This window comes from Saccostrea echinata, unplaced genomic scaffold, assembly GCF_033153115.1.
Source record: "Saccostrea echinata isolate AGI-Se365-2 ecotype Australia unplaced genomic scaffold, CSIRO_AGI_Sech_v1 ptg000061l, whole genome shotgun sequence".
In the NCBI taxonomy this organism is placed as follows: domain Eukaryota; kingdom Metazoa; phylum Mollusca; class Bivalvia; order Ostreida; family Ostreidae; genus Saccostrea; species Saccostrea echinata.
The window spans coordinates 1,272,697-1,297,098 of record NW_026889810.1 but is presented as its reverse complement, the minus strand read 5'-3'; the positions used below and the strand labels follow the sequence as shown (position 1 = coordinate 1,297,098).

General features: G+C 34.3%; 1 protein-coding gene across 1 annotated transcript in view; it reads right to left on the bottom strand.

Annotated features, from left to right (window-relative positions):
- The window catches only part of LOC133175160 (receptor-type tyrosine-protein phosphatase mu-like), a 47,675-nt gene that overhangs the window by 1,603 nt on the left and 21,670 nt on the right, over nt 1-24,402 (bottom strand). Inside the window, exons 4-25 of the mRNA XM_061310280.1 lie at nt 24,200-24,337; nt 21,084-21,221; nt 20,659-20,796; nt 20,313-20,450; nt 19,448-19,585; nt 18,134-18,271; nt 17,478-17,615; nt 15,471-15,714; nt 10,780-10,853; nt 8,890-9,191; nt 8,723-8,810; nt 8,165-8,229; nt 7,293-7,329; nt 6,937-7,034; nt 6,637-6,765; nt 2,674-2,822; nt 2,255-2,390; nt 1,816-1,962; nt 1,502-1,589; nt 758-831; nt 299-433; nt 105-224 (exon numbers count right to left, since the gene is read on the bottom strand). Of these exons, the coding sequence (XP_061166264.1) occupies nt 105-224; nt 299-433; nt 758-831; nt 1,502-1,589; nt 1,816-1,962; nt 2,255-2,390; nt 2,674-2,822; nt 6,637-6,765; nt 6,937-7,034; nt 7,293-7,329; nt 8,165-8,229; nt 8,723-8,810; nt 8,890-9,191; nt 10,780-10,853; nt 15,471-15,714; nt 17,478-17,615; nt 18,134-18,271; nt 19,448-19,585; nt 20,313-20,450; nt 20,659-20,796; nt 21,084-21,221; nt 24,200-24,337 (2,852 nt within the window). The remainder of the gene's footprint in view (nt 1-104; nt 225-298; nt 434-757; nt 832-1,501; nt 1,590-1,815; nt 1,963-2,254; nt 2,391-2,673; nt 2,823-6,636; nt 6,766-6,936; nt 7,035-7,292; nt 7,330-8,164; nt 8,230-8,722; nt 8,811-8,889; nt 9,192-10,779; nt 10,854-15,470; nt 15,715-17,477; nt 17,616-18,133; nt 18,272-19,447; nt 19,586-20,312; nt 20,451-20,658; nt 20,797-21,083; nt 21,222-24,199; nt 24,338-24,402) is intronic.

The following is a 24,402-nucleotide window of genomic DNA, read 5'->3' as shown; positions in this document are numbered from 1 at the left end:
AAAGGAATTATGAAAAGTCACTTCATCAAAGAGAGTCATGGAAATAGTCAAGCACCTCGTTGATTTGAAATCATATATTTTTTACATTACCATGTAATACCTACCCCATCCTGGGTAATGCTGATAGTTGTACATTTAATTTCTGTAACTTGTTCTTGCCCACAGTTTACTGTGAATGGGGACACAGTCTTTACACTATTGGCAGCTGGAAGCCACTTTTTAGTCTTGGGAACACAAAAAAGGTATCAGTCTGAACATTTTTAAAACATAAACTGAGCATTAGTGTAACAGTACTTACCGATTCAACTTTATTGAGGGGATCCATACATATCACAACGTCTGACTCGTGATCAGTGAGCAGGCGCAGGAAGTCAACAGCGTCCTCTGGTGGAGGATAGTATGTTACTATGAAGGCTTTATTTTTTGTGTAAGACTGAAATAAAGAAAAAGAAGTAAAATTAAGCGAATACTTTACGGAAAGCAGTTTTCATTGACTAAAAGATGAGGACTTCTAATCAAAAGATTAATTCTGAAAAAAATTATTGAGCGCATATTCTAAAAGATATAGTGTCTTGGCCGTGCAATGTCATTATTTTGTTTAACGTTACACCTTTACTGTCTAGAATCTATTTTTTTTCTATAGCATACATTGTGTTATGAACATAACACTCTCATGACCAAAACGTTAACGAAAAAAATGTTACAACAGATAATAAATCAATACATTTGATTCAAAGGGTTTTATAGTTTTACGTACGGGAAGTGTAACTGCATTGATGTAATTGCCACGCTTTGGTACACTTGACGACAGATAGAGGCTATACTTGTCAACTACAAAAAAAGAAAACCTCACTTTATATAACGTGACGTATCTGACGAGATTGGGGCTCAGATGGCTCAAATTAGAAAAAGCAACGCAGCATCTGTCCTTGACACTTACTACTCGTGGTAACAACAATAAATAACGAAAAATATTATCATTGGTTTCATTCACTTCAGCACCAGGTTTTTTTTTTTAATAAGACCAAAAACTTGGGGGAAGTAGAGATTGAAGAGAATTCCTACATTATCATAATAAGTAAACTTTGCAATACTCTGCCCTAGATCAGAACTGTATACTTATGCAACTTTTTCATATTTCTTTTTATAATATGCATTTTCATTGGCTATGATCTGATGTTTCAGGCGGTTAAACGATCATTGACGTAATGATGATACAATGCACAAGGTATTCCTGTAAACTATTTAACAGACTTAAATATCAGCGAGATTCGGGTTTGTATATCATTGCAAATTATTGCATGCTTTTGATGAATTAATGCAGGGTATAATCAAGAATGTGAAGACATTATTTGGAAGAATCATTGTTGGTCGCTCAAATGTTTGCAGTCACACGAACTAGTAGACTGCTTGACAAAGAATTTTTATCTATATAATCAGTCAATTTATATGTATTATTGTTGGAATTCAATTCATCAACTGATTTTATATTATGACTTACGTGGAAGAACAGCTGATTTATTTCCGGCGCTTTGTAAAGCAAATTTGTAATCCGCTTCTGTGTACGTTGGCCTCACTCTTAGAAGATTCTAAATGTAAAAAGTACTTTGATATATCTCTCAAATATTGGCATATATGGAGCATTACTATATGTTCACACTTACAAATGTATGGAAGTTTAGCAGTTTTGTATAATTACAAGAATTATGTGAGCCAATGCTCACTAGTAATATCCCCGTTTGAGGTGAATATATACTCTTATGTGAATATACAAAATATACACTGTTTGCTTAATTCCCTGATTTCAAAATGTACCTGGAATTCCTTTCTGAGATCACTTTCATTAGCTGGTTTATCACGTGACAATAACTCTGCTTTTCGTAGCAAATCAGGTTTGTTGTAAACATATGTTGGAGCTCTGAACATAGCGTCAAGTGCAAGGAAAATAGTCATGTATTGCTCCTGAAATATTAAAAAACAAACAATACTTTCCAAACTACAGCATTCAATTTTGGTAAAAATCCATTATTTATCTAGTGTAAATGTTTATAAACCATTTTATTTGAAAAGTTGTTTTATAATCATGACTTTCGGTAAACTAGTTCCATTTCTCAAAATTATCGACAAATTATTGATGTTTTAAGAAATTGTATTTGCAAACTTAAATACTATGACTGGTAATGATAAGCAAATTCAATATTTTTATACAATAAATCTTTCATTCAAATTAAAATCACATAATACATTTACTCACATATGTCTGGACCATGTTCATTCTGTTCTCTCTCATTTTCTTCACATATTCCGCGATGTTGACTTTCCTGTCCCTCTTTCCCGCCTTGTATAAAGCGTCAATCGCTATGTAGGTACCTGTGCGACCGATACCAGCGCTAGGAATATTAGAAGAAACAGGACAAGCTAAAGTTAAATGATATTCAAGCATTCATTCCAAAAGGTAAAGAATATAAAATATATACTTTATTCCCTGCTTGATGAATAATAGAAAAAGAGTAAGAAAACGAAAAAGAAAAACACCTGCTTAATCCTAGTTAATCTTGTTTACATTCATAGAAATAATTAAACTATAACCATTGATGCCAAGAAATTTCTTTGTAGCTGATTTTACATAAGGATGAAATCAATGATATGCGATTAATACTGCGCTTTAATAACCTGCAGTGTACTAATGTTGGTCCACCATTACTCTTATCTTTTGTCCTTGTCACGTGATCATGAAAAACTACAAGACAGAGCGGTTCCGGTGTCCCGTGGTCTGGCCAAGCAGTATAATGGTACTGGGTTACTATTCGAGATTTGTTAAGCTGATGATTAAAAAAAAATATTTTGTACTTTTCATATTACAGTTACAATGTTATTGAGAATGTTCATCCCTCACCAAGGAATGACGTCTGTTAAGCATTTGTGAAAGGGTAAATTTTAATATTTGATCACTTGAAAATTTTCCTTGATGGTCCTCCACACACTCCACACCTTATGTTGTAATATTACTGAGCATCCCTTTTAACAAACATATCAACCATTACAAAATTTTAAAAATCTATTGAAATATAATTAAAAGAGTTCTTTTTTTTTTTTTAAAGTTTTTTCATAAGTATTATTTTTTCTCATCGATTTCTTTTAAGAAGCACATGATTTTTTTCTTCTGACATCATAAGATCATAAGACAACCACAAAAACTGAATTTCTTCTGTCAACAAAATTTGTTCAGAAAAATTATAAGTTACAAAAATTTACTGAAACCTTTTTTTTCTAAAATACATAGATGAAAAATTAAGAAAGACGCCTGATCGTATAGAGGTAGCATTAATAAATTAAATTACAACAAGAAATTTAACTAAAATCAAATCTATTGATATGGAGGAACAATTTTCAAAATCATTGGTATCAATGTTCCTTTTTAGAGTTATCTTTCAGGTTTCTTGTAATAAATTGGATTGATAAACGTGAATGCATGAATACAAAAAAAAACCCATTTTCCCACAGTTATACATGAAATATATGGAGATAGCGAACAGTATTCAAGCTCAAAAGTTCATTAAACAATACAAAATAGGAGCAGAGCAAACACGGACCTCCAAACATCAGAGGTGGGATCAGGTGCCATGGAGGAGTGAGCATCCCCTGCCGACCGGTCACACCCACCGTGTGCTCCTTGTCATGATCGGGAAGTAACGGAAAAATCCGTCGACAATTCAGTGTGTAAATAATGGCCTAACAATTAGTATGAAAAACGTCAGTCAGCATTTGACTCAATGATAAATTGTATTTGCTGACAAGGTCATTGTATCGACCATAGAACTTACGAAATGATGACTTTAAACGAGACAGCTGATATTCTTGTTTCATCAACTTATTTGTCAATAATTTACCTCGTTTTAGAAATTGTACATATGTAGAGCATGCTCTTGCGTATCGAATCAACTGAGAGATATATACCCCGTATGCAGGTGATGAAGGTATATTGCTGCATAAGTAAGGGAAGTTGACGATTGAAAAGTTAAAGTCATCACGTTTATCATAAAGCTTGGTTGTTAGATTACCATTAACGTCTTTTTCAAGTAAAATATCCAAATATGAAACAGATGTGTCAGACTCTGTGGTATACATATTATTCAAGAATTATTATACTACAGAAACTCAAAAGTTTGTTCTTAAACTGATAAAAAGACACTTTTTTCTCTTGATCACACCATGTCGGTGTGTGTTCATTGTTTATGATTGGGTGTGTTGCTTTCAGTTCACTGCACGCTATACCCTTGATGAGATGTTGTTTCTTATAAACGTTTGCATGAGTTTCCTAAAGGTTGTGTCATTCAAATTTTCAGTGCACAAACTATACAAATCCGGACGTTAAAGGATTTATTCTCGATATTAGTCACAAGTCAGGGGTGTGGTAAACTTTTATACATTACAAGTTTCTTCTGGTACAAAATTTAAAGTATCTTACCTCTTTCACCCAGACAATTTATATTTCAATATAACTAGATAAAAAGTTTTAAGAAAAATAATTGCGAACACATACGAGGGATGATCACATATTTCGTGGAATAAAATCAAAACCCCTTAAGGTACATCAATGTTTTTTACACATTAATGTAATATCATATTTCCTATTTGCGGAACAAACTATAAGGCATACATTTTTTGGAAAAAAATATTTGTCAGTGTTATCGTATGCAATAGTATGTCCAAGAGGCGAAACCTAAAAATACTGCGGATCTCAACCATGAATCTGGTGGCGACGAATCTTTTGATATGAGCCTTTGTTAAAAAAAACCCTCAAGATAATTCACTCGTGTGGTGTAATACAACTGTTCCCTAAAATTTACAAGTTTCATCTCATTTTGTCACTTGTATGAGGTCCTGTTAATTACAATGAGAGTGCTTATAATGACTTCGGAAAGGGGGTTACGTTTACCCGAAATTCATACTAATTTCCTTTTAGAGAAACTTGCATAGCTAGATTTTGGAATTATTTTAAAAGGCCGGAGAGAGGCAAAATACTGGAAAGTCCAAATAACCTGATTTAAATTAATAAAAAGATTCGTCGCCCGCGTGGCGCAGTGGTTAGAGCGTCTGCTCTAGAGTCACGGAGTAAGGAGTTGATCCATACGTCGCGGGTTCGAATCCCACTGTGGGACGTGGAGACCGGTCCTTCGGATGAGACCGTATAAACCGAGGTCTCCCGTGTCGCAGTAGATGCTGGCACGAATAAGATCCCTCACTGCTCAATGGCCGTAAGTGCCGAGTATAGGACAAAATTTGCAGCTCTCCACCGGCAAAGTGGTGGCGTCTCCATATGAGTGAAAAATTCTCCAGAGGGATGTTAAACAACATACAAACAAACAAACATAAAAAGTTTCCAAAAACGAAGACATATTGAATGCTTATTTGCTTTAGGGTGTCCTTAGCAAGTCATGTCGTATAGTACTGTTGCCTGCGTGCAGTAAAACGTAAATCACGCTGCCAAAGTCAAGCAAGGATTTTATCTTTTGTATAAAAAGATCAACTAAATAATAATGTGCTTTGAAATCAGCTTGTGTAAATTGTAGTCATACATTCAAGATGGGTTCAGTCAATATTAAATTTCAGGGTATCTCGTGAAGAAAAGTGTTGGAAAACAGATGCAGCAGACATTGAGAAGATATGAACGTCAAAACACTCAACGGCGGCAGTGCCGGGCGACCAATTCATTCTTTTGTATTTGAGAATAGATTGGTACATTATCAACGTATCAAGCTGAACTTTTATCATTGATATAATTTTATTGTTTTATGTTCATTATGAATTTTGTAAGTAACGCCAACAAAGTATAAAGGAAAAGATAGGCTAAGATCCCTTTTTGGCACCTGGTTTGGGGTGTATTTTAATAGAATCATGCAACAGTTTATCAATAAAAACCTGTTGTCGTCCCTGCCACAAAATGAGTATTGTTTCTAAGTTATGGGATACACAGAGGTCACAGGAAGGTCAGAAAATATGTCAATTTACGAATTTGCTCATTTTTATGCAAATTTTCATCGATTTTGCAGCATATTTTGGTTCAGAAAACATAGAGCACACGCTTGCCTATCTACCAAATTTATATATTTTATACACTAGTATCAGATGCATCTTATGTACAAAAATCTCAGATAGGCAAGCTTGTGCTCTATGTTTCCCGAAGTGAAAAGTATCTACAATTTGTCAAAAAAATTGACCAGAATTGAGGAAATTCGGGAAAATATCCTACTTCTGCAGCCTCTTGTGACCTTCATGTAAGCTTTGAATCAAAATTAATGCTGGCTTTAAAACAAGCATCATTTTAAGTGCTTAACTACAAACTATCACAATTTTAACTGTGTTCTGATTTTTACATCAAATAAGGGACAGATTCAGCCGTTACCAATCCTTGTCCTTTAAAGCTTGAAGTCCACGAACTATTTGATAACCCTTCGTATTTATCAAAATGGTTTTTTTTTTTTTGTTCAATACCTTTACCTTATTCAAAGTAATTCCAGAAAGAGTTGGTCGGTCCTTGTTGAGAAGTGAAATTAAACTGTAGTAGCGTTTGCCTTGTTCATTGTATACTGAATTTGAAGTGAGGACTTTTAAAAATATTAAATTGAGACTTACCTTTTTATGAGTAACCCTAAATTTTCTGATTTTATAGTTAGCATAGCTTTGCTCTTCCTCCGCCCGTAAAGAAATAACACCAATGGTAGTAGTCTGATAAAGATCTGGCCAGTACTTGACGCATTTTGCCTGTGTAATAAATATAGATTTATCTTATACTGAATTATTATAGACTTTTGATTCTCACACAATGTAAAAATAATACACAAATGTATTTGATTTGGAATTCTACTTTTTATTAAATGTTTTATTTAATCTTCTTTTGATATTCTGTAACAGGTTTTTGTAAGATTCAATTACCTTGTTCCCTTCTTTGAGATTGGTAAGCATTATTATTTGGTTGACACTCTCCTGCCAAATCATGTACCAGTAGTCTGTTACTGTGTTCTGACGAGGTCCTGTTAAAAGGATTTAAAACTAATTAATTCAATCTATTTGAAAAATTAATGTCAAACAAATTACATGTATTCGAATTTATTTTTTAATTATGTTTACAAAATTTAGTTATGACAAAATGGTAAGTAAAATTATAATAAAAATCAACAGAATTTTTTCATTAACATCGTATGATCAGAAGATCTACATTGTATTTATTTTAATTGTCGTCTTTTAGCTTTATAATGTGTTATAATTTTAATATGAATAGAGCATTGTACCTTGTGCTGCAATATACTCATTTGGCTTATCAATACCCTAAAAATAAAAAGGCAAAATATTTTCAGTAAAAACAAATCATGATATATTAGATCTAAGGATATATCCACTCTTCAAGTGTGACAAATATCAATTGATAAATAAGTAGTGTAACTGATAACATCTGCTGTTTGTGATCCGTTGTTAGTGGACAATATTAAAAAAACCGTGTATGTACATAAGTAAAAAATATTTTATCATATTGACAAAATAAAGATAGGTCGATGATTAGTTTACATGAGAATTTTATTATTTATGACTTTAATTTTCTTTAGAGCAAATTGTTCACTTATTGAATGAGTAGGCGCAACTTTACTTTCCTCAACTTTCCCTTTTTATAAAGCAATGCATGTATTCCACCTGCATTTATGTTTATGTATCTCAACTTATTCAATATTCATGAACATGTTCAGAGTATGATCATTTTTTTAAAACAAAAGCGGGCTACTGACAAATAAGTCGATGTTACTGGGTATCCATCTATCGCGTTTAAGGTCAGCTTTTCGTAAATTCTCTTTTTCAATCTAATAGTTTTGCAGATACAACCATCGTTGGGTAGTATTTGTCTAATGTTTCACACCAACTGACAGCCCATTGTTTTATACCATTTGGACTGCTGAGTACTCCGTCTACCTTGTTCAATGCACAGGGCTCAGGGCGGGTGTTCACGGTCCACAGTTAATTCTTCCTCCTCATAGGCACCTAATCCCACAACTGGGGTTTCCAGGGATCTATGTTTTAGCCCTGATAACTGGATTTATGAGATTGTTCTCTATTCCTTACCTTCACTTTTTTACATCATTTAAATTAAAGGTTCTCTTTTAAGCCTACTTACGTCAATATAATTGGCGTTGATGTAGTCCGACTGACCGTTGGTCAGTTTGATTCTAGAATGATCGTCTGAAAATATTCATTTTTCAATTAATATTAATTTTTACAGATAAAACATAATATTTAATGTTAATTTGATAATATGACACACCTTTAGTTTTGTGCATTTTTGCGACATTATCTCGAAACTGTAAACTTATTACATTAAGCAGTGTATTCTTTTTAGCGTCTTCTTACAGCTTCCGTTAAATTAATTACATCGCTAAATGTCTTAAGTACCTATATTTATTCAAGCACATTCAGAAATGCGCTAAATGAAACTTAAGCTAACTTGTTGAAAAATTAATTTCCCCCAAATATTGTAGTACATTTATAATAATGATAAAAATTACATTTCAGTGATAGTTTGGTAGACCTTGTCAACATTGAAGTTGTTTCAGAAAAATAAAGTTCGTAGATTAGATGTGAATTGTAGTAATCTGATAACTTCCCCCCCCCCACCCCCCCCCCACCCCCAAATTTATTCTCATCTAACATTGATGTAAGTGGAGCATTAACGTACATGGAAATGTTGTCTTGAATCTGTTTTTCGGTACGTTTTCTGGTTGTTTTCCAGCGTTGCAAGGGTACTTCTCACCATATGGCATGGTCTATTGTTAAAGTAGAGATACGTTAATGAAAATAAAATGATCCTTCTGGATTATGGATTAGTTGTGAGAATTGCCTTACCGCGTACTCCCTTTTGAAGCCATCATCTTCATTTTGTCGTTTCTCCTTAATGGTATGTTCGAGATGTTCTACATTTATATCTGGGATTGTTTCTTCATTTATATAGAAGTCTCCGTATGGATTTTCTTCATGTAATTTTTCATCGTTGTCAATATCCTCGTCTCGCTCATTAGTTCCTGTTTTCAGTTCTTGACCTTCATTCTTGGAATTTTTGGTAGCAGTCTTCTTCTCTTTGAATTGTGAAGTCCCTTTCATGTTTTCATAAATATCTGTGAAACCCATCTTTCCTTCTTTTGGAGTGGCTTCAAAGTTTTAAATATATATACTGCATTTATTCCTATTTATGAAGGGTTATCTAAATGTTCGAGGATAAATGCAATACGATTAATATCATGTAGAATGTGCTTACAAAATTTCTAAGGAACACAAAACAACAAAGTTTAAAAAGAGTTGGATATTGTAGCTTGACATGTTGCTAACTTTTCGATTTTTTTCATTAAATACAAAAAACATTATACGATCACCCGGCGCCGTCGCCATTGAGTTTTATGACGTTCGACGCGATTGCTTCTCAAAGTCCACCCCCCCCCCCCCCCCCTCTGTCTCAATAAACTTTTCTTGACGAGATAACCTGGTATTAAATACTGACCATATCCCATCTTGTTCACATGAATTCAGAACTTCACCAAAACCTGATTTCAAAACAAAGATTGTGAATAGATCTCTACAAAAGATAAAGATCCTCACTTGATTCCGGCAGCTAAATTCGCTAGACGGTGTTCAATTTCTACTGCACGCTATCAAGGTTCCTTTTCGCCTTTACTGACTTTGGACACCCGGGCTGCGAATCGACATTAAATGCATGTCTTTTCTCTCTCTAAATCTTTTGTGGCATTCACAATAGAAGACCTGATTTTTTTCTCCTTGATCTATTTAAACATTTCCAAAGTCAATGCGAGATTTTCCAAAGTGAAACAATAAACTTCGGCAAAATGACAAACATGCCCTACCCCTTCCAGCGTTTTCTTTAACCACTATTTTTTTTTTAGCATTCTCTTTTGCATTGGCTATAAGAACTCACAGAACTCACACAAAGGGATAAAAACTAAATTTTTCACAGAACATGTGTGGCTTATAGCACGAGTGAAGACAGGTCAAGATAGGTTAGTGGTAGAGCGTTCGCTTTGTGATCCGGAGGCCCGAATTTATTTTCGTTCGGTTCGCCGAGCCGCGTCAACCCTATGACATACACATAGGTATTGACTAATCCTTCGCCAAACGCCAGGAATTGGAATTGAATGTCACAGGTCTTTCGGATGAGACCAAAAGAAACCGAGGTCCCGTGTCACGTTAGACGTTGGCACGATTTATTCCTCACTGCTCAATGGCCCTGAGTGGCGAGTAAAGTTCTAAATTTGAAGCCTTTCATGGCATACGTTGACGTCTGCATATGAGTGAAAAACTCTCCACTGGGACGTTAAAAAAATACAGTCAATTAATCACACGAGCACATTTTGAAATGCGACTAAATGAACCTTAAAAAAGTGACGACAAATGATTTTTCTCTCTTAGACTAATCGTATAGAAATAACCGTACGTCTGACAGATTATTTTCTAGACACAATAGATGATGTTGAATAAATGTGTAAAAATTCACTGATATACCTTACACGGTTTTAATTGTATGGCGCCAGTCCACAAACGTTTTGATAAACCTTCGTAGCTACATTGTTGACATTGCAAAAAATTATTTAATTTAAAATGTTCATAAAAGTATTTTTATAAATTTGAATGTTGTAATATTTCGCGCTATTTGATCAAAGAACGGGCAAAAAGGTCTTTCACTGATTTCCGTTAAATAAAAAAATCCAACAAATGTTATATACTCACTACTTATACTAGATGTGTTTATTTCTGTACTGCTCTTTATTTTCTCTTTATCACTGGCTTTCGATGCCCGTGACCTTCAAAAAACATAGAATTCATAATTTAGCTCTTGTAGTGTTGCTTACATTCCTGAAATAAAGTTGGATTAACTGATTTATTCACTGCTATAAGGTGCACTTTGAGAAAAGTATGATGAAATACGTGCTAGTAGATATAACTAGTTATCAAATAAAATAACAAGGAAAAACTGCGATGTCATAAGGAATAAAGAACATTTGAAGAAAATGAACAGTGATTAATCTCATAAATCCAGGAAAGAAGCGAATCAAGACCTGTGGAGGTGGGATCATGTGACTAGAACTAGTAAGCACAACCTTATATTTCAGCAACTATACATGATATCATATCGTACTTTGCTAACAAAGAATGCGTTTCCCAATCCAAGTTGCAGCTGTATTAGATCTTTTTGAAAAAAGGAAAAAGAAAGAAAAAAATGCCATCTGCTATGCACCATCTTGACTGCATGTAACGGATTGTTTCGTTTTGTTTACAACAAAGCGTGAGTGTTAAATGTTTTGTACACTAATACATTCAAAATGTTTCGCTTGATCAAAATTAAATATCAAAATAGAGTTCGTGACAAAATAATCAAAAATTCTTCGTTGCAAGTGGCACATTATTACATGTAGCATATTTAAATAAAACCTGGGTTGGGTTGTTTGTCTTGAAAAAAATGGCATAACACAAGAGCAGGTTATATGGTATATTAATCAAAATATTACTTGGACAAAGTTAAAATTATATTATTACTGCTACTCAAAACCAGAAGTAGTCGACCGCGTGGCGCAGTGGTTAGAGTGTCTGCTCTAGAGTCCCGAAGTAAGGAGTTAATCCTTACGTCGCGGGTTCGAATCCCACTGTGGGACGTGGAGACCGGTCCTTCGGATGAGACCGTATAAACCAAGGTCCCGTGTCGCAGAAGGTGCTGGCACGAAAAAGATCCCTCACTGCTCAATGGCCGTAATTAAGTGCCAGTATAGGACAAAATTTGCAGCTCTCCACCGGCAAGTGGTGGCGTCTCCATATGGGTGAAAAATTCTTGAGAGATACGTTAAACAAAATACAATCAATCAAAACCAGAAGTCTCTGACAAGACTGTAGCTTTTCTGGTTGTAAATATAAAGGAAGATAAAAGTAGCAAACAAACTAAAACTGTAGAAGAAGTAGCCTTTTAAAACAATTTTACAGAAATTTGATTTAAGTAACCACGGCAGCATCATTCAACAAAATCAAAAAAACAATAACGACAATTATGTAACAGTGTAGTCTACTTGTATGCCAAGTTATACTGCAATGAGACAAAAAGTGTAGAAGGAGTAGCGTTTTGAAAGTATTTCAAGAAAATTTCACCGTTCACGGTAGCTCAGTCGGTAGAGCGCTCGCTCCGTGATCGGGAGGTCGTGAGTTCGAATCTCGGCCGCGACTGACCTAAGTCGATAAAAAATGGGTAGCAACTGTTCCTTCGCCATGCGCTCGGCACTTTGAAGTGAAAGTTGCGGGTCCTTCGGATGAGACCTTAAAAACCGAGGCCCCGTGTCACGGCAGGCGTTGGCACGATAAAGATCCCTCACTGCTCAATGGCCCTGAGTGCCGAGTAAAGGTCAAAATTTGAAGCCCTTCACCGGTATAAGGTGACGTCTCTATATGAGTGAAAAATTCTCCAATGGGACGTAAAACAACATACAATCAACATACAATCAAGAAAATTTCTATTTTTAGTAACCATGACAACACTGTTCATCGAAATCCGAAACTGGTACAGAGAATTATGTATCTTAGTGTAGTTTACTTGTGTGCTAAGTAATACTAAAATCTGACCAAAACTGTAGCAGGAGTAGCATTTCGAAAGTATTTAAAGGAAATTTACATTTTTAGTAATGATGGTAACACAGGTCATTGAAATCAAAAACCGATATTTAGATTTATGTATCTTAGTGTAGTCTACTTGTGTGCCATGTTATATTGAAATCAGATCAAAACTGTAGGAGAAGTAGCGTTTTGAAAGTTTTTCACAGAAATCTCTATTTTTAGTAACCATGACAACACCGTTTTTGAAATCAAATACCGATATACAGAATTATGTATCTTAATGTGGTCTAGTGTAGTCAAGTTATATTGAAATCAGACCAAAACTGTAGAAGGAGTAGCGTTTTGAAAGTATTTCCCAGAAATCTCTATTTTTTAGTAACCATGGCAACACTGTTCATTGAAATAAAAAAAAACGATACACAGAATTATGTATCTTAGTTTAGCCTACTTTTGTGCCAAGTTATATTGAAATCAGACCAAAACTGTAGGATGAGTAGCGTTTTGAATAATTGTTTACAGACAGCTAGACGGACGGACGACGAACACCTTACTATCGCATAAACTCTTCTGATCTCTGACCAGTTTAGCTAACAAGATGCTCAATAGCAAAATTCAGTAAAGATTATTAACCAGAAGTCTCTGATGAGACTGTAGCTCTACTGGTCTGTTTGTATAACAAAAGAAAAGTAGCACTTGGATTTGAAACATTGCAACATGCAACAATAAATAGAATTATGTATCTTAATGTAGTCTACTTTTGTGACAAGTTATATTGAAATCAAATGAAAACTAGGAGTAGTAGCGTTTTGAAAGTATTTCATGGAAATTTCTATTTTTAGTAACCATGACAACACCATTCACCCAAATAAAAAAAAACAGAAATACATATTATGTATCGTAGTGTATTCTAACTGTGTGCCAAATTAGATTGAAATCAGACCAAAATTGTAGGAGGAGTAACGTTTTAAAGGAATTTCAAAGAAATTTCTATTTTTAGTAACCATGGCAACACCGTCCATCGAAATCAAAAACCGATGCACTAAATTATGTACATTAGTGTAGTCTACTTGTGTGCCAAGTTATATTGAAATCGGACCAAAACTGTAGGAGGAGTAGCGTTTTAAAGGAATTTCACAGAAATTTCTATTTTTAGTAACCATGGCAACACCGTCCATCGAAATCAAAACCGATGCACTAAATTATGTATCTTAGTGTAGTCTACTTGTGTGCCAAGTTATATTGAAATCGGACCAAAACTGTAGGAGGAGTAACGTTTTAAAGGAATTTCACAGAAATTTCTATTTTTAGTAACCATGGCAACACCGTCCATCGAAATCAAAAACCGATGCACTAAATTATGTATCTTAGTGTAGTCTACTTGTGTGCCAAGTTATATTGAAATCGGACCAACCCTATAGGAGGAGTAGTGTTTTAAAGGAATTTCACAGAAATTTCTATTTTTAGTAACCATGGCAACACCGTCCATCGAAATCAAAAACCGATGCACTAAATTATGTATCTTAGTGTAGTCTACTTGTGTGCCAAGTTATATTGAAATCGGACCAAAACTGTAGGAGGAGTAGCGTTTTAAAGGAATTTCACAGAAATTTCTATTTTTAGTAACCAAGGCAACACCGTCAATCGAAATCAAAAACCGATGCACTAAATTATGTATCTTAGTGTAGTCTACTTGTGTGCCAAGTTATATTGAAATCAGACCAAAACTGTAGGAGGAGTAGTGTTTTAAAGGAATTTCACAGAAATTTCTATTTTTAGTAACCATGGCAACACCGTCCATCGAAATCAAAAACCGATGCACTAAATTATGTATCTTAGTGTAGTCTACTTGTGTGCCAAGTTATATTGAAATCGGACCAAAACTGTAGGAGGAGTAGCGTTTTAAAGGAATTTCACAGAAATTTCTATTTTTAGTAACCATGGCAACACCGTCCATCGAAATCAAAAACCGATGCACTAAATTATGTATCTTAGTGTAGTCTACTTGTGTGCCAAGTTATATTGAAATCAGACCAAAACTGTAGGAGGAGTAGCGTTTTAAAGGAATTTCACAGAAATTTCAATTTTTAGTAACCATGGCAACACCGTCCATCGAAATCAAAAACCGATGCACTAAATTATGTATCTTAGTGTAGTCTACTTGTGTGCCAAGTTATATTGAAATCAGACCAAAACTGTAGGAGGAGTAGCGTTTTGAAAAATTGTTTACAGACAGACGGACAGACAGACAGACAGACAGACAGACAGACGGACGGACGACGGACACCTTACTATCGCATAAGCTCTTCTGGTCTCTGACCAGTAGAGCTAAAAAAGTATGTGAAAGGATGAAGATTTGCAGACGATCTGAAAATGAAAGCCGCTTAAGCGTCATAACTCTTGCCGTACGCGCTGGAAAAAAAACTAAAGTTATGTTTTTATTCAGATTTTAAGAAGTACTTTATAGAACTGTACAAAATTTAGAGGCAAAATTCAAAATAGATAGGGGAATTAGAATGTACAATTTTGTTGGTATCATTCCATTATTTAAGATTTTGTATCATTTATGGCAAAACTTTTGGATCAAGCTCTGTTTATATGAAATGTGTGCTGGTGTCATTTCTTTATGATTTTAAAACTTCTTTGTGTTTGCATTTTTATTAAAAAGAAAGTTGACAGCTGTCTACAAAACTTTCTAAATTAAAAAGAAAAATAAAGATTTCCTTTTGCTCTCATACTTCAAATTTTCAACAGTTGACAAGTAATTTTTTTGTACTATTTTTGTAATGAAGAATTTTTTTAATGAAGGTTTTGACTAATCAACTAACCGCCTCTGGAAGATGACAAAAAGTACGACAATAACGAGTACAACAACAATGGCCGCGATCGCTCCAACAGCTATCGAAAGTGTATTGTCTTGATTTTGTAATGACTGACTGCAGAAGGATCCAACAAAGCCATCAGCACATCCTCCTGCTAAGCATGTCCCGTTCATATGGTGACACGGGCTCCCATTACGACAGTTTCCACAGCGTTTGGTGCAGTTTTCACCATACTTTCCATTGTCACATTCTTTAAAAAAAAAATCAATGAAAATTAGAATTATTTAAATGTCTTTAAAGTTGAATTTAGTCTTTGGAAACCGGGCCTCGGATCCACCAAGAGTTGTGACACAATTAACATTTGCATTAATGTTTATTACATGTAATAAGTTTATATGTGCATTATCTATTATATATTTTATATGCATTATCTATTTATTTTTAATTAAAGTCTCTATAGTTTAAATCTTTGATAATAATGTCTCAGGGCATATTCATCCCTGTGTTTGTCTTAATAACGAGTGCACTTAAATATAATACTTTTTTATTAATTCGGATCATGAAATTGACTCATAATAACGAAGTCAAAGCGATCCAAAAAAAAGACCTGATTATCGGATGGACTTATTGGTTCATTTATGCACCTCGAGGGATACACTTCTATTCCTGGCCTTGAGGCTATCATCATAAGCCAATAGGTGGCCGGAGGATTATTATTAACTTATCCTCCTTTCACTGACAAATGTAACTTTGATCTAGAACAACCGAAAGGTTGTCAAATGGGACTAATAAAATGTAAACTATGAGAAGCAGTTTGCTTGAACACGTATGCCTTAGAAACAGAAACGAGTATAAAAAGTACAATCCGGAAGAGAAGAGTATACTCAAATTGAGACCAGATGAGAGAGAGAGATGAGAACTCTGGTGTTTCAGGGCTCTCACACCACTTTTGGGGCCTGGGCCGTTCAAATTGGGAAAATTTTTGTCATTTGGGGGAAAACTGTGAAATCTGGCTCCTTGTCAAAGCCGAACCACTTTACGAATATATGTGGCATGCACTAATTTATACAATCCAACGCAGAACTACAGTAGTTTGTTTCACTTTTCAGCCATTAAGTTTAATCAATTCAGATTTTTTTTCAAAAATATTTTGCTATAAAAAATATGGAAATTTACACTTGGCTTTTGGGAAAAAAGGTATCTTTTTTGCATTGGGAATGGGGCCGTTCAACGGCCCAAATTATAAAGAATAGAGAGCCCTGTGTTTCTTTCCTCCCCTGAACTCGTTTACGAACATCCGAAACTGGATAAGTGACTAATTTTTCGGACTATTTTGGAATTATGAATATGATATAAACAAATCTATCCGATCACTTCATTTCATTGTGAACTTTAATTACTGCGTTGAATTGTGACTTTATGTAACTTAATAAAATCTCTTAATTTTCATTCTCTTGCCCGGATTCTATCCCTGCTCTGTTACAACGATAAGATTTTTCTTCAAATCTGAGATGTCTTTAAAATTTTTAGTTTATTCTCATGGCTGTGCCACCAAACAAATATTTTCTCGAATCAAGACTTATCCTGAGGGTTGTATCAAATTTGTACCACCACCACTTTTTCAGACTCAGCTGAGAAAAGAAATATCAGATTTTTCAAATTTTTTGATATCAGTGCACAGTTACTTCAATTAAATTTTAAAGTAAAATGGTCGTATGTTTTATGACAGTACACACGTTAGTCCTTGAATACAAGAAATAAACGTGTGGGTATAGGAAGCATTGGAAAAAATAGGATATCTTATTGATAAAATTAAATATTATATGTAAATCAAAGTTTGACTTTCTTCTTCCTTCTTATTTCTTATAGATGTATATATTCAATTATACTGTATATATTTTACATGAAAAGTATTTTTAAAAAAAAATTATGACAATTTTCAATTAATTACCAATATACTCGTATGTTGATATTTCTTAACATTCTTAAGACTTAGAAACGTCCACCTCTTACCTCTAATACAAAGCAACCCCTCGTATCCAATCGCACATCCTCCTAAGCAAGTACCGCTAATATAGTCACATTGCTCGTCATCTATACAGTGCCCACATCTTACATCACAGTTAGCACCATACATTCTACCATCACATTCTTGAAAATAGAAACAAAATACAAGTACGTCATTAAAAGACAAGGTATGATATTGAAATACAAACTCTGAAGAATATGCACTTTTCATTGGGTTTGACTGTAATTTGTTATTTATAAAATTTTCATCGCTCACTGATCGAGTTGCAATGCCCTGTTCACATATTTGTATTGTTTGTCTTTTTTTTTTTTTTTTTTTTTTTTTTTGGATCGACCACTGTTTCTTATATTCACCAATTTCATTTCTATTACTTTACTATTTCTTAAATTGCTATTGAAATTGAAAATATTGATAATAAATGTTGAAAAATAATTTTTGAAGAAAATTCGTCAAATCATGCATTATACAAAAACATTGGTAGACAACTATTTTCATTATCAAAATCATGAAAATACCCAAGAAAAACTTTAGGGAAACAATGATCCTTATTTTATGAAAGAATACATGATACTGGTGTATTTTCATACTGGTAAATTCTTCTGCATTGTTTCCTAACTAGTTGACGATAACAATTACTCACCATCTGTACAGAGAGGTCGCTTATACCCTATAGAACACCCGTTTAGACATGTTCCGTTGATATGATGACAATGAGAGCCATTCAAACAGTGTCCACAGGTTTGGTTGCACTTATAACCATACAGACCACCTTCACATTCTTAAAAAGAATTAAAATATTTCAAAGTGTAAACTGAGAATCATACTGGTATGGTAGTTAAAAAACTTAAATGATAACAAAATAGTATCAAAATGAGGATTCGGCAAAATATATTATTAAAAACAGTTTGAAATGTACAACAATTCACTGTTTTCATTGTAAGTCATGCAAAATATGATTAACTCAAATAATAAATTTTATGATTTTCCAGAGAGGAAAACAAGATTGATTGTATGTTGTTTAACGTCCCTCTCGAGCATTTTTCACTCATATGGAGACGCCACCATTTGCCGGTGGAGAGCTGCAAATTTTGTCCTATACTCGGCACTTAACGGCCATTGAGCAGTGAGGGACCTTTTTCGTGCCAGCACCTACTGCGACACGGGACCTCGGTTTATACGGTCTCATCCGAAGGACCGGTCTCCACGTCCCACAGTGGGATTCGAACCCGCGACGTAAGGATCAACTCCTTACTTAGCGACTCTAGAGCAGACGCTCTAACCACTGCGCCACGCGGGCGACTAAGGTCCACAAGAGATTTCAACTCACAAAATTTATGTATTCTGAGAAGTATATATGTATAATGTGACTTTGTTGTGGTTCCTTGAGGGTTATAGAATATTGAATATTTTGAATTTGAATCTAGATTGTGTGTCTGTACTGTTTAATTGAACTTGGATTTTAAATTATTAAAGTGCAAATCAACTTCCCGATATTGTGATATTAGTAAAAAAAAAAAACATGGCATTAATGTAAGGTCTGTGATTTTATATCGGAGCCAAAGTAAAAGTAAACGTGGTGAACGCTGCTTCTAACTTAGTTAAACGGACCACGTTTAATATTTGTAATCATTGATTTACTGGTCATAAATGTTTCCATGTCTAATGTTTCTTGGTACTTTTGCGTATTTGTTTAAAATAAATTTTCAGCAGCTTCACATTTCTGATATAGATTCAGAAGTTGCAACAGCCTTTCCTTCTGTTCTCACTAGAATGTTTTAAGATGAATACAGATAGTAATCTGATAATTCAGAACAACACTGTTAAAAAAACAAAAAAGACAACGTATATCGCGAGTCAGGTTTCCTTTTCTCGACCAATGGTTTTTCAACCGCGTTTTGTTCTTTTTCAGGTCTTTGACTGACTTATTACGCTGTACGTTTGTAATAGTTCTTACCTTCAGTACAAAGCACCCCTTTATATCCAGCTGAACATCCTTGTAAGCAAGTGCCGTTAATATGAAGACACTGTGCATCATCAAAACAATGACCACAGGTTTCATTGCAGTCATAACCATACATTCCACTGCTACACTCTTAGATACAAAGAATAAATATATATATATTTTTTTTAAATAATCAAACGTTTTGTTGATGTGGAGATTATTATTGTTATTGTAGACAGTGTTCTTAGCTTTTATTGGTTCTTCAACAACAACATTTGTATATAAAATATTTATGCCTTCAGCGTTATTTTTCACAATAACATGAAAAGAATAGATGAGTTTATTTACCTTTACAAAAAACAATGTTACAATTGCAATTTTATTTCAATATGGACAGAAAGCATATCTTTTGTTATGCTTGCTTAGGCGTTGAATTGCTAATTAAAGATGACAAACAATCACTTACTAGTCTTACAAAGATATCCTTTATATCCAGGGGAACACCCTTCGAGGCATGTACCATTGATATGGTGACATTCAGTGTCATTGATACAGTTCCCACAGCTTTGATTGCATTTTAATCCATACCTTCCACTGTCACATTCTTCCCAAAAATATCAGAAATATGTAAGTTAAAGTAGTACGTTATTCTAGAAGCCTTTTTTTTTTTATTTTTGTGTCTTTGTTTGCTAGCATGTAATTTAGAAAACAATTATGAAAAAAAATATCAGATTATAATTATTTTATCTTCAATATCATGGACTGTAGAATATGCATGTACATTGTACAGCTGTTGCTTAACGTACGCACGTTATATAAGCATATTGCAGAGTTTTTAATAAAGCCATTTTGCTCCTACATTTATGATATTTCTTACTTTCTTTACATTGAGATCCTTTGTATCCCGGAGAACATCCGTCTAAACAAGAACCGTTGATATGATGACAGTGTGTATTATTCAAACAATGACCACATTCCTCACCACAGGATGCTCCGTACATTCCCCCTTCACATTCTTAAATACAGTTGTGAATTTTGATATATTTGAGAAATGAGTACTTCTTAAAAGTATTTTGGTTAGATATTCTTTTCATAAATGGAAAAAAATATATTGTTTAATTTCGACAAAAAACCATAGAATATATCTATTATATTTAACACTCATTTCGCATGAAAACATTTCATTAGTAACGGATCAGGTCGGCCTTTACTTGTACACTTACTGTTGATACAGAGGGATCCCTTATATCCAGGGGAACATCCTCCTAAACATGATCCATTGATGTGGTGACAATGGGCACCATTAAGACAGTGTCCACAGGTTTTATTGCATCTCAAGCCAAACTTCCCACCGTCGCATTCTTTAAAATAATTGTTTTCTTTCAGTCATTTTCAGTTAAAATTATTCTTATTGCTAGGCATCTTTTTTTGTTTTGTTTTATTCGCTTAATTCCTTGCTCTATGGTATATAAAAACCAAACTAGAAATGCAAATACTCCAAACAATTGTAGACGCTTACAGTTTAATTGGCATTTAATTGCTTTACAAACACGTTTTTACATCTAGGTTATAATCTACATAAGCATTCATATAAGCATGAAATAGAGGTTTTATAAATTTTGTTTTTAAAATTCGTGATGATTTGTACGTTTTTGACAAAGAGATCCTTCGTATCCTGCAGAGCAACCTCCTGAACATGAACCGTTGATGTGATGACACTGTGTATTACCAAGGCAATGACCACATTTTTGACTGCAGGCAGTTCCATACATTCTACCGTCACATTCTTGAAAGTAAATACAACTATTTGCTTAATGAATTATCCTGTCCATATAAAAAAAAAAACCCATAAGATTCACATTCAAATAACACTCTTTGAATTTTTATGCCCCCGGATCGAAAGATCCCGGGGGTATATTGTTTTTGTCCTGTCTGTCTGTTTGTCTGTTTATCTGTTTGTCTGTCTGTCTGTTGACAACTTTAACCTTGCCCATAACTTTTGATTGGTTGGAGCTATGATTTTCATATTTCACATGTGTATTCCTTGTGACAAAACCTTTCTTTGGGTACCATCATATTTGACCTTTTGACCTTGGAGTTTGACCCACTTTTGCAACATTTTATGAGACTTTAACCTTCGCCATATCTTCTGAACAGTTAGTGCTTGGAGTTTCAAACTTCACATGTGTATTCTTTGTGATAAGGCCTTCCTTTGGATACCAACAACTTTGACCTTTTGACCTTGACCTTGGAGTTTGACCTACTTTTGAAAAACTCTAACCTTGGTCATTACTTTTGAACGGTTAGAGCTAGTGCTTTCATACTTCACATATGTATTCCTTGTGACAAGGCCTTCCTTTGGATACCAACCACTTTGACCTTGACCTAGGAGTTTGACCTACTTTTGAAAAACTTTAACCTTGGCCACAACTTTTGAATGGTTGGTGCTAGGGCTTTCATACTTCACATATGTATTCCTTGTGACAAGACCTTCCTTTGGATACCAACCACTTTGACCCTCTGACCTTCACATAGGAGTTTGACCTACATTCGAAAAACTTTAACCTTGGCCATTATTTTAAATGTTTGGTGCTAGAGCTTTCATACTTTACATATGTAATCCTTGTGACAAGACCTTCCTATGGATACCAACAACTTTGACCTTGACCTTGATGTTTTACTTACTTTTAAAAAATTTTAACCTTCGCCATAACTTTTGAACAGTTGCAGCTAGGGCTTTCGAATTTAACATTTTTTTTATCTTTTGGCCTGGATTTCGACTTGCATTTGAGAAACTTTAACCTTCGCCATAAGCTGCCATACGGGGGCATCAGTGTATCACAAACACATCTTGTTTAATACATGTATGATACAACAAATACGAAAATAACTATTTTAAAACCAAAAAGGTCACGGTCATGTCAAACATGTAAGAATCAAAAACGATTTCAAGTAGTACACATGTGAAAAATGAAAGTCGTTGCACCAGCCGTTCAAAAATAATGGCCAAGGTTGTAGTTTTTGAAAAGTAGGTCAACGTCCAAAGTCAATGTGATGAGGTCAAAATCGTTAGTATCTGCAGAAATGACTTTTCAATTTTCTCAAAGAATACGCGTGAAATATAAAAGCCCTAGCACCAACCATTCAAAAACTAAGATGGAAGGTAAAGTTTTTGCGGATTAACAAACAGACATACCAAAAACCGTATGCCCCAGAATATTTGATTTCAGAGGCATAAAAAGATTATATATAAAATATAACGCTAGACAATATTCATAAAATAAAATGCAAATTCAAAGAATTGTGGCTTAACTCTTTCGGTGTCTTAGTGGTTGGGATGCAGATATTTATGGCATATTGTAACTGTCTTGTTTGTGAGTCCTGCAAACTTCTAGGTCATGGTCATGAAGTCAAAAATGATATGCCTTTCTGAAAGGTGTTGGCATATGTAATGACCATTTAAATATGAAAGCCCTATCTACTCTCATTCAGAGGTTATTACCAATGTACAAAAATGAAAAAAAAAAGACTGAAGGTTAAACGTTAAGGTCAAGATCACGACGTCAGAAACAAGAGAAAAGTCTTGAAACAGGTAATGCTCGTGTCGATATAAATGCCCTATCTATATTAAAAAAGTATAAGCAATAATAAAATTGTTTGTTGTTAGGTCAAATTTCAAATTAAAGCTCATGGGATTAAAAATCATAGTACATTTGGAAACCTCTTGCCAAAGGTTATGCACTAGTCAAATATTAAAACACTCTTAAGTCAAACTTCAAGGTAGAAATGTCGCCCGCGTGGCGCAGTGGTTAGAGCGTCTGCTCTAGAGTCGCGAAGTAAGGAGTTGATCCTTACGTCGCGGGTTCGAATCCCACTGTGGGACGTGGAGACCGGTCCTTCGGATGAGACCGTATAAACCGAGGTCCCGTGTCGCAGTAGGTGCTGGCACGAATAAGATCCCTCACTGCTCAATGGCCGTAAGTGCCGAGTATAGGACAAAATTTGCAGCTCTCCACCGGCAAGTGGTGCGTCTCCATATGAGTGAAAAATTCTCCAGAGGGACATTAAACAACATACAATCAATCAATCAGGGTAGAAATCAAGGGGTCAAAAATCATAATATATTTAGAAAGGTCTTGTCACAGAAGATATACATGTGAAACATAAAAAAGCCTCATCTTTTCTCATTTAAAAGTTATGACCAAGGTTATTTTTTTGTGACAGACAGACGGACATACGAATATGATTTAAGTTCAGACGATACGTTCTCCAATAATATATAATTTTCCCCAAGAATTTGTATTTGACACATTGCAACTTTAACAAGTTTCCTAAAAATAAAAATTGAGATTAATTACCGGTCATTGTGCTTGATACCACAGGATCATATTTCCTATATTATCCTATTGGGTTTTACTTGAATTGCCGTTATCACAGTTTTGGTTTTTATATCTTTTAAAGATATTTTAAAATAGTTTAGAAATCACAAGATAATAAGAATTATAAATGTATATGGTACTTTGCAAAGAGATACAAAATTAGGTATTCGAGAAACGTCTCGTCTGACCTTAATGTCATCTCGCTTTCGCAAAAGCAATAATCCATGAGAGTTTTATTTTGTAAAGATTTGATAATATGTGGCATATTATATCATTCGATTAACATGAAATCAATCAATTTCTTGTTTGCATAGAGATTATGAATAAGTACTTTCCATTTTGCGCATTTACAATATGAGTAATTTAGGTATCTACTATTACATACTCTGATTACAGCGAGATCCTTTATATCCAGGTTTACATTCAAAACAGTTTCCTGTAGAGATATTACACCTCTGATCATAACAGTTTTCTGGACATGGTTGATCACAATACTTTCCGTAATACTTAGAGTCAGGGCATCCTGTTCAAATACAATGAAAATATTGTTTTCATACAAAAAATGTCTACAGTATACAGAACTCTAAT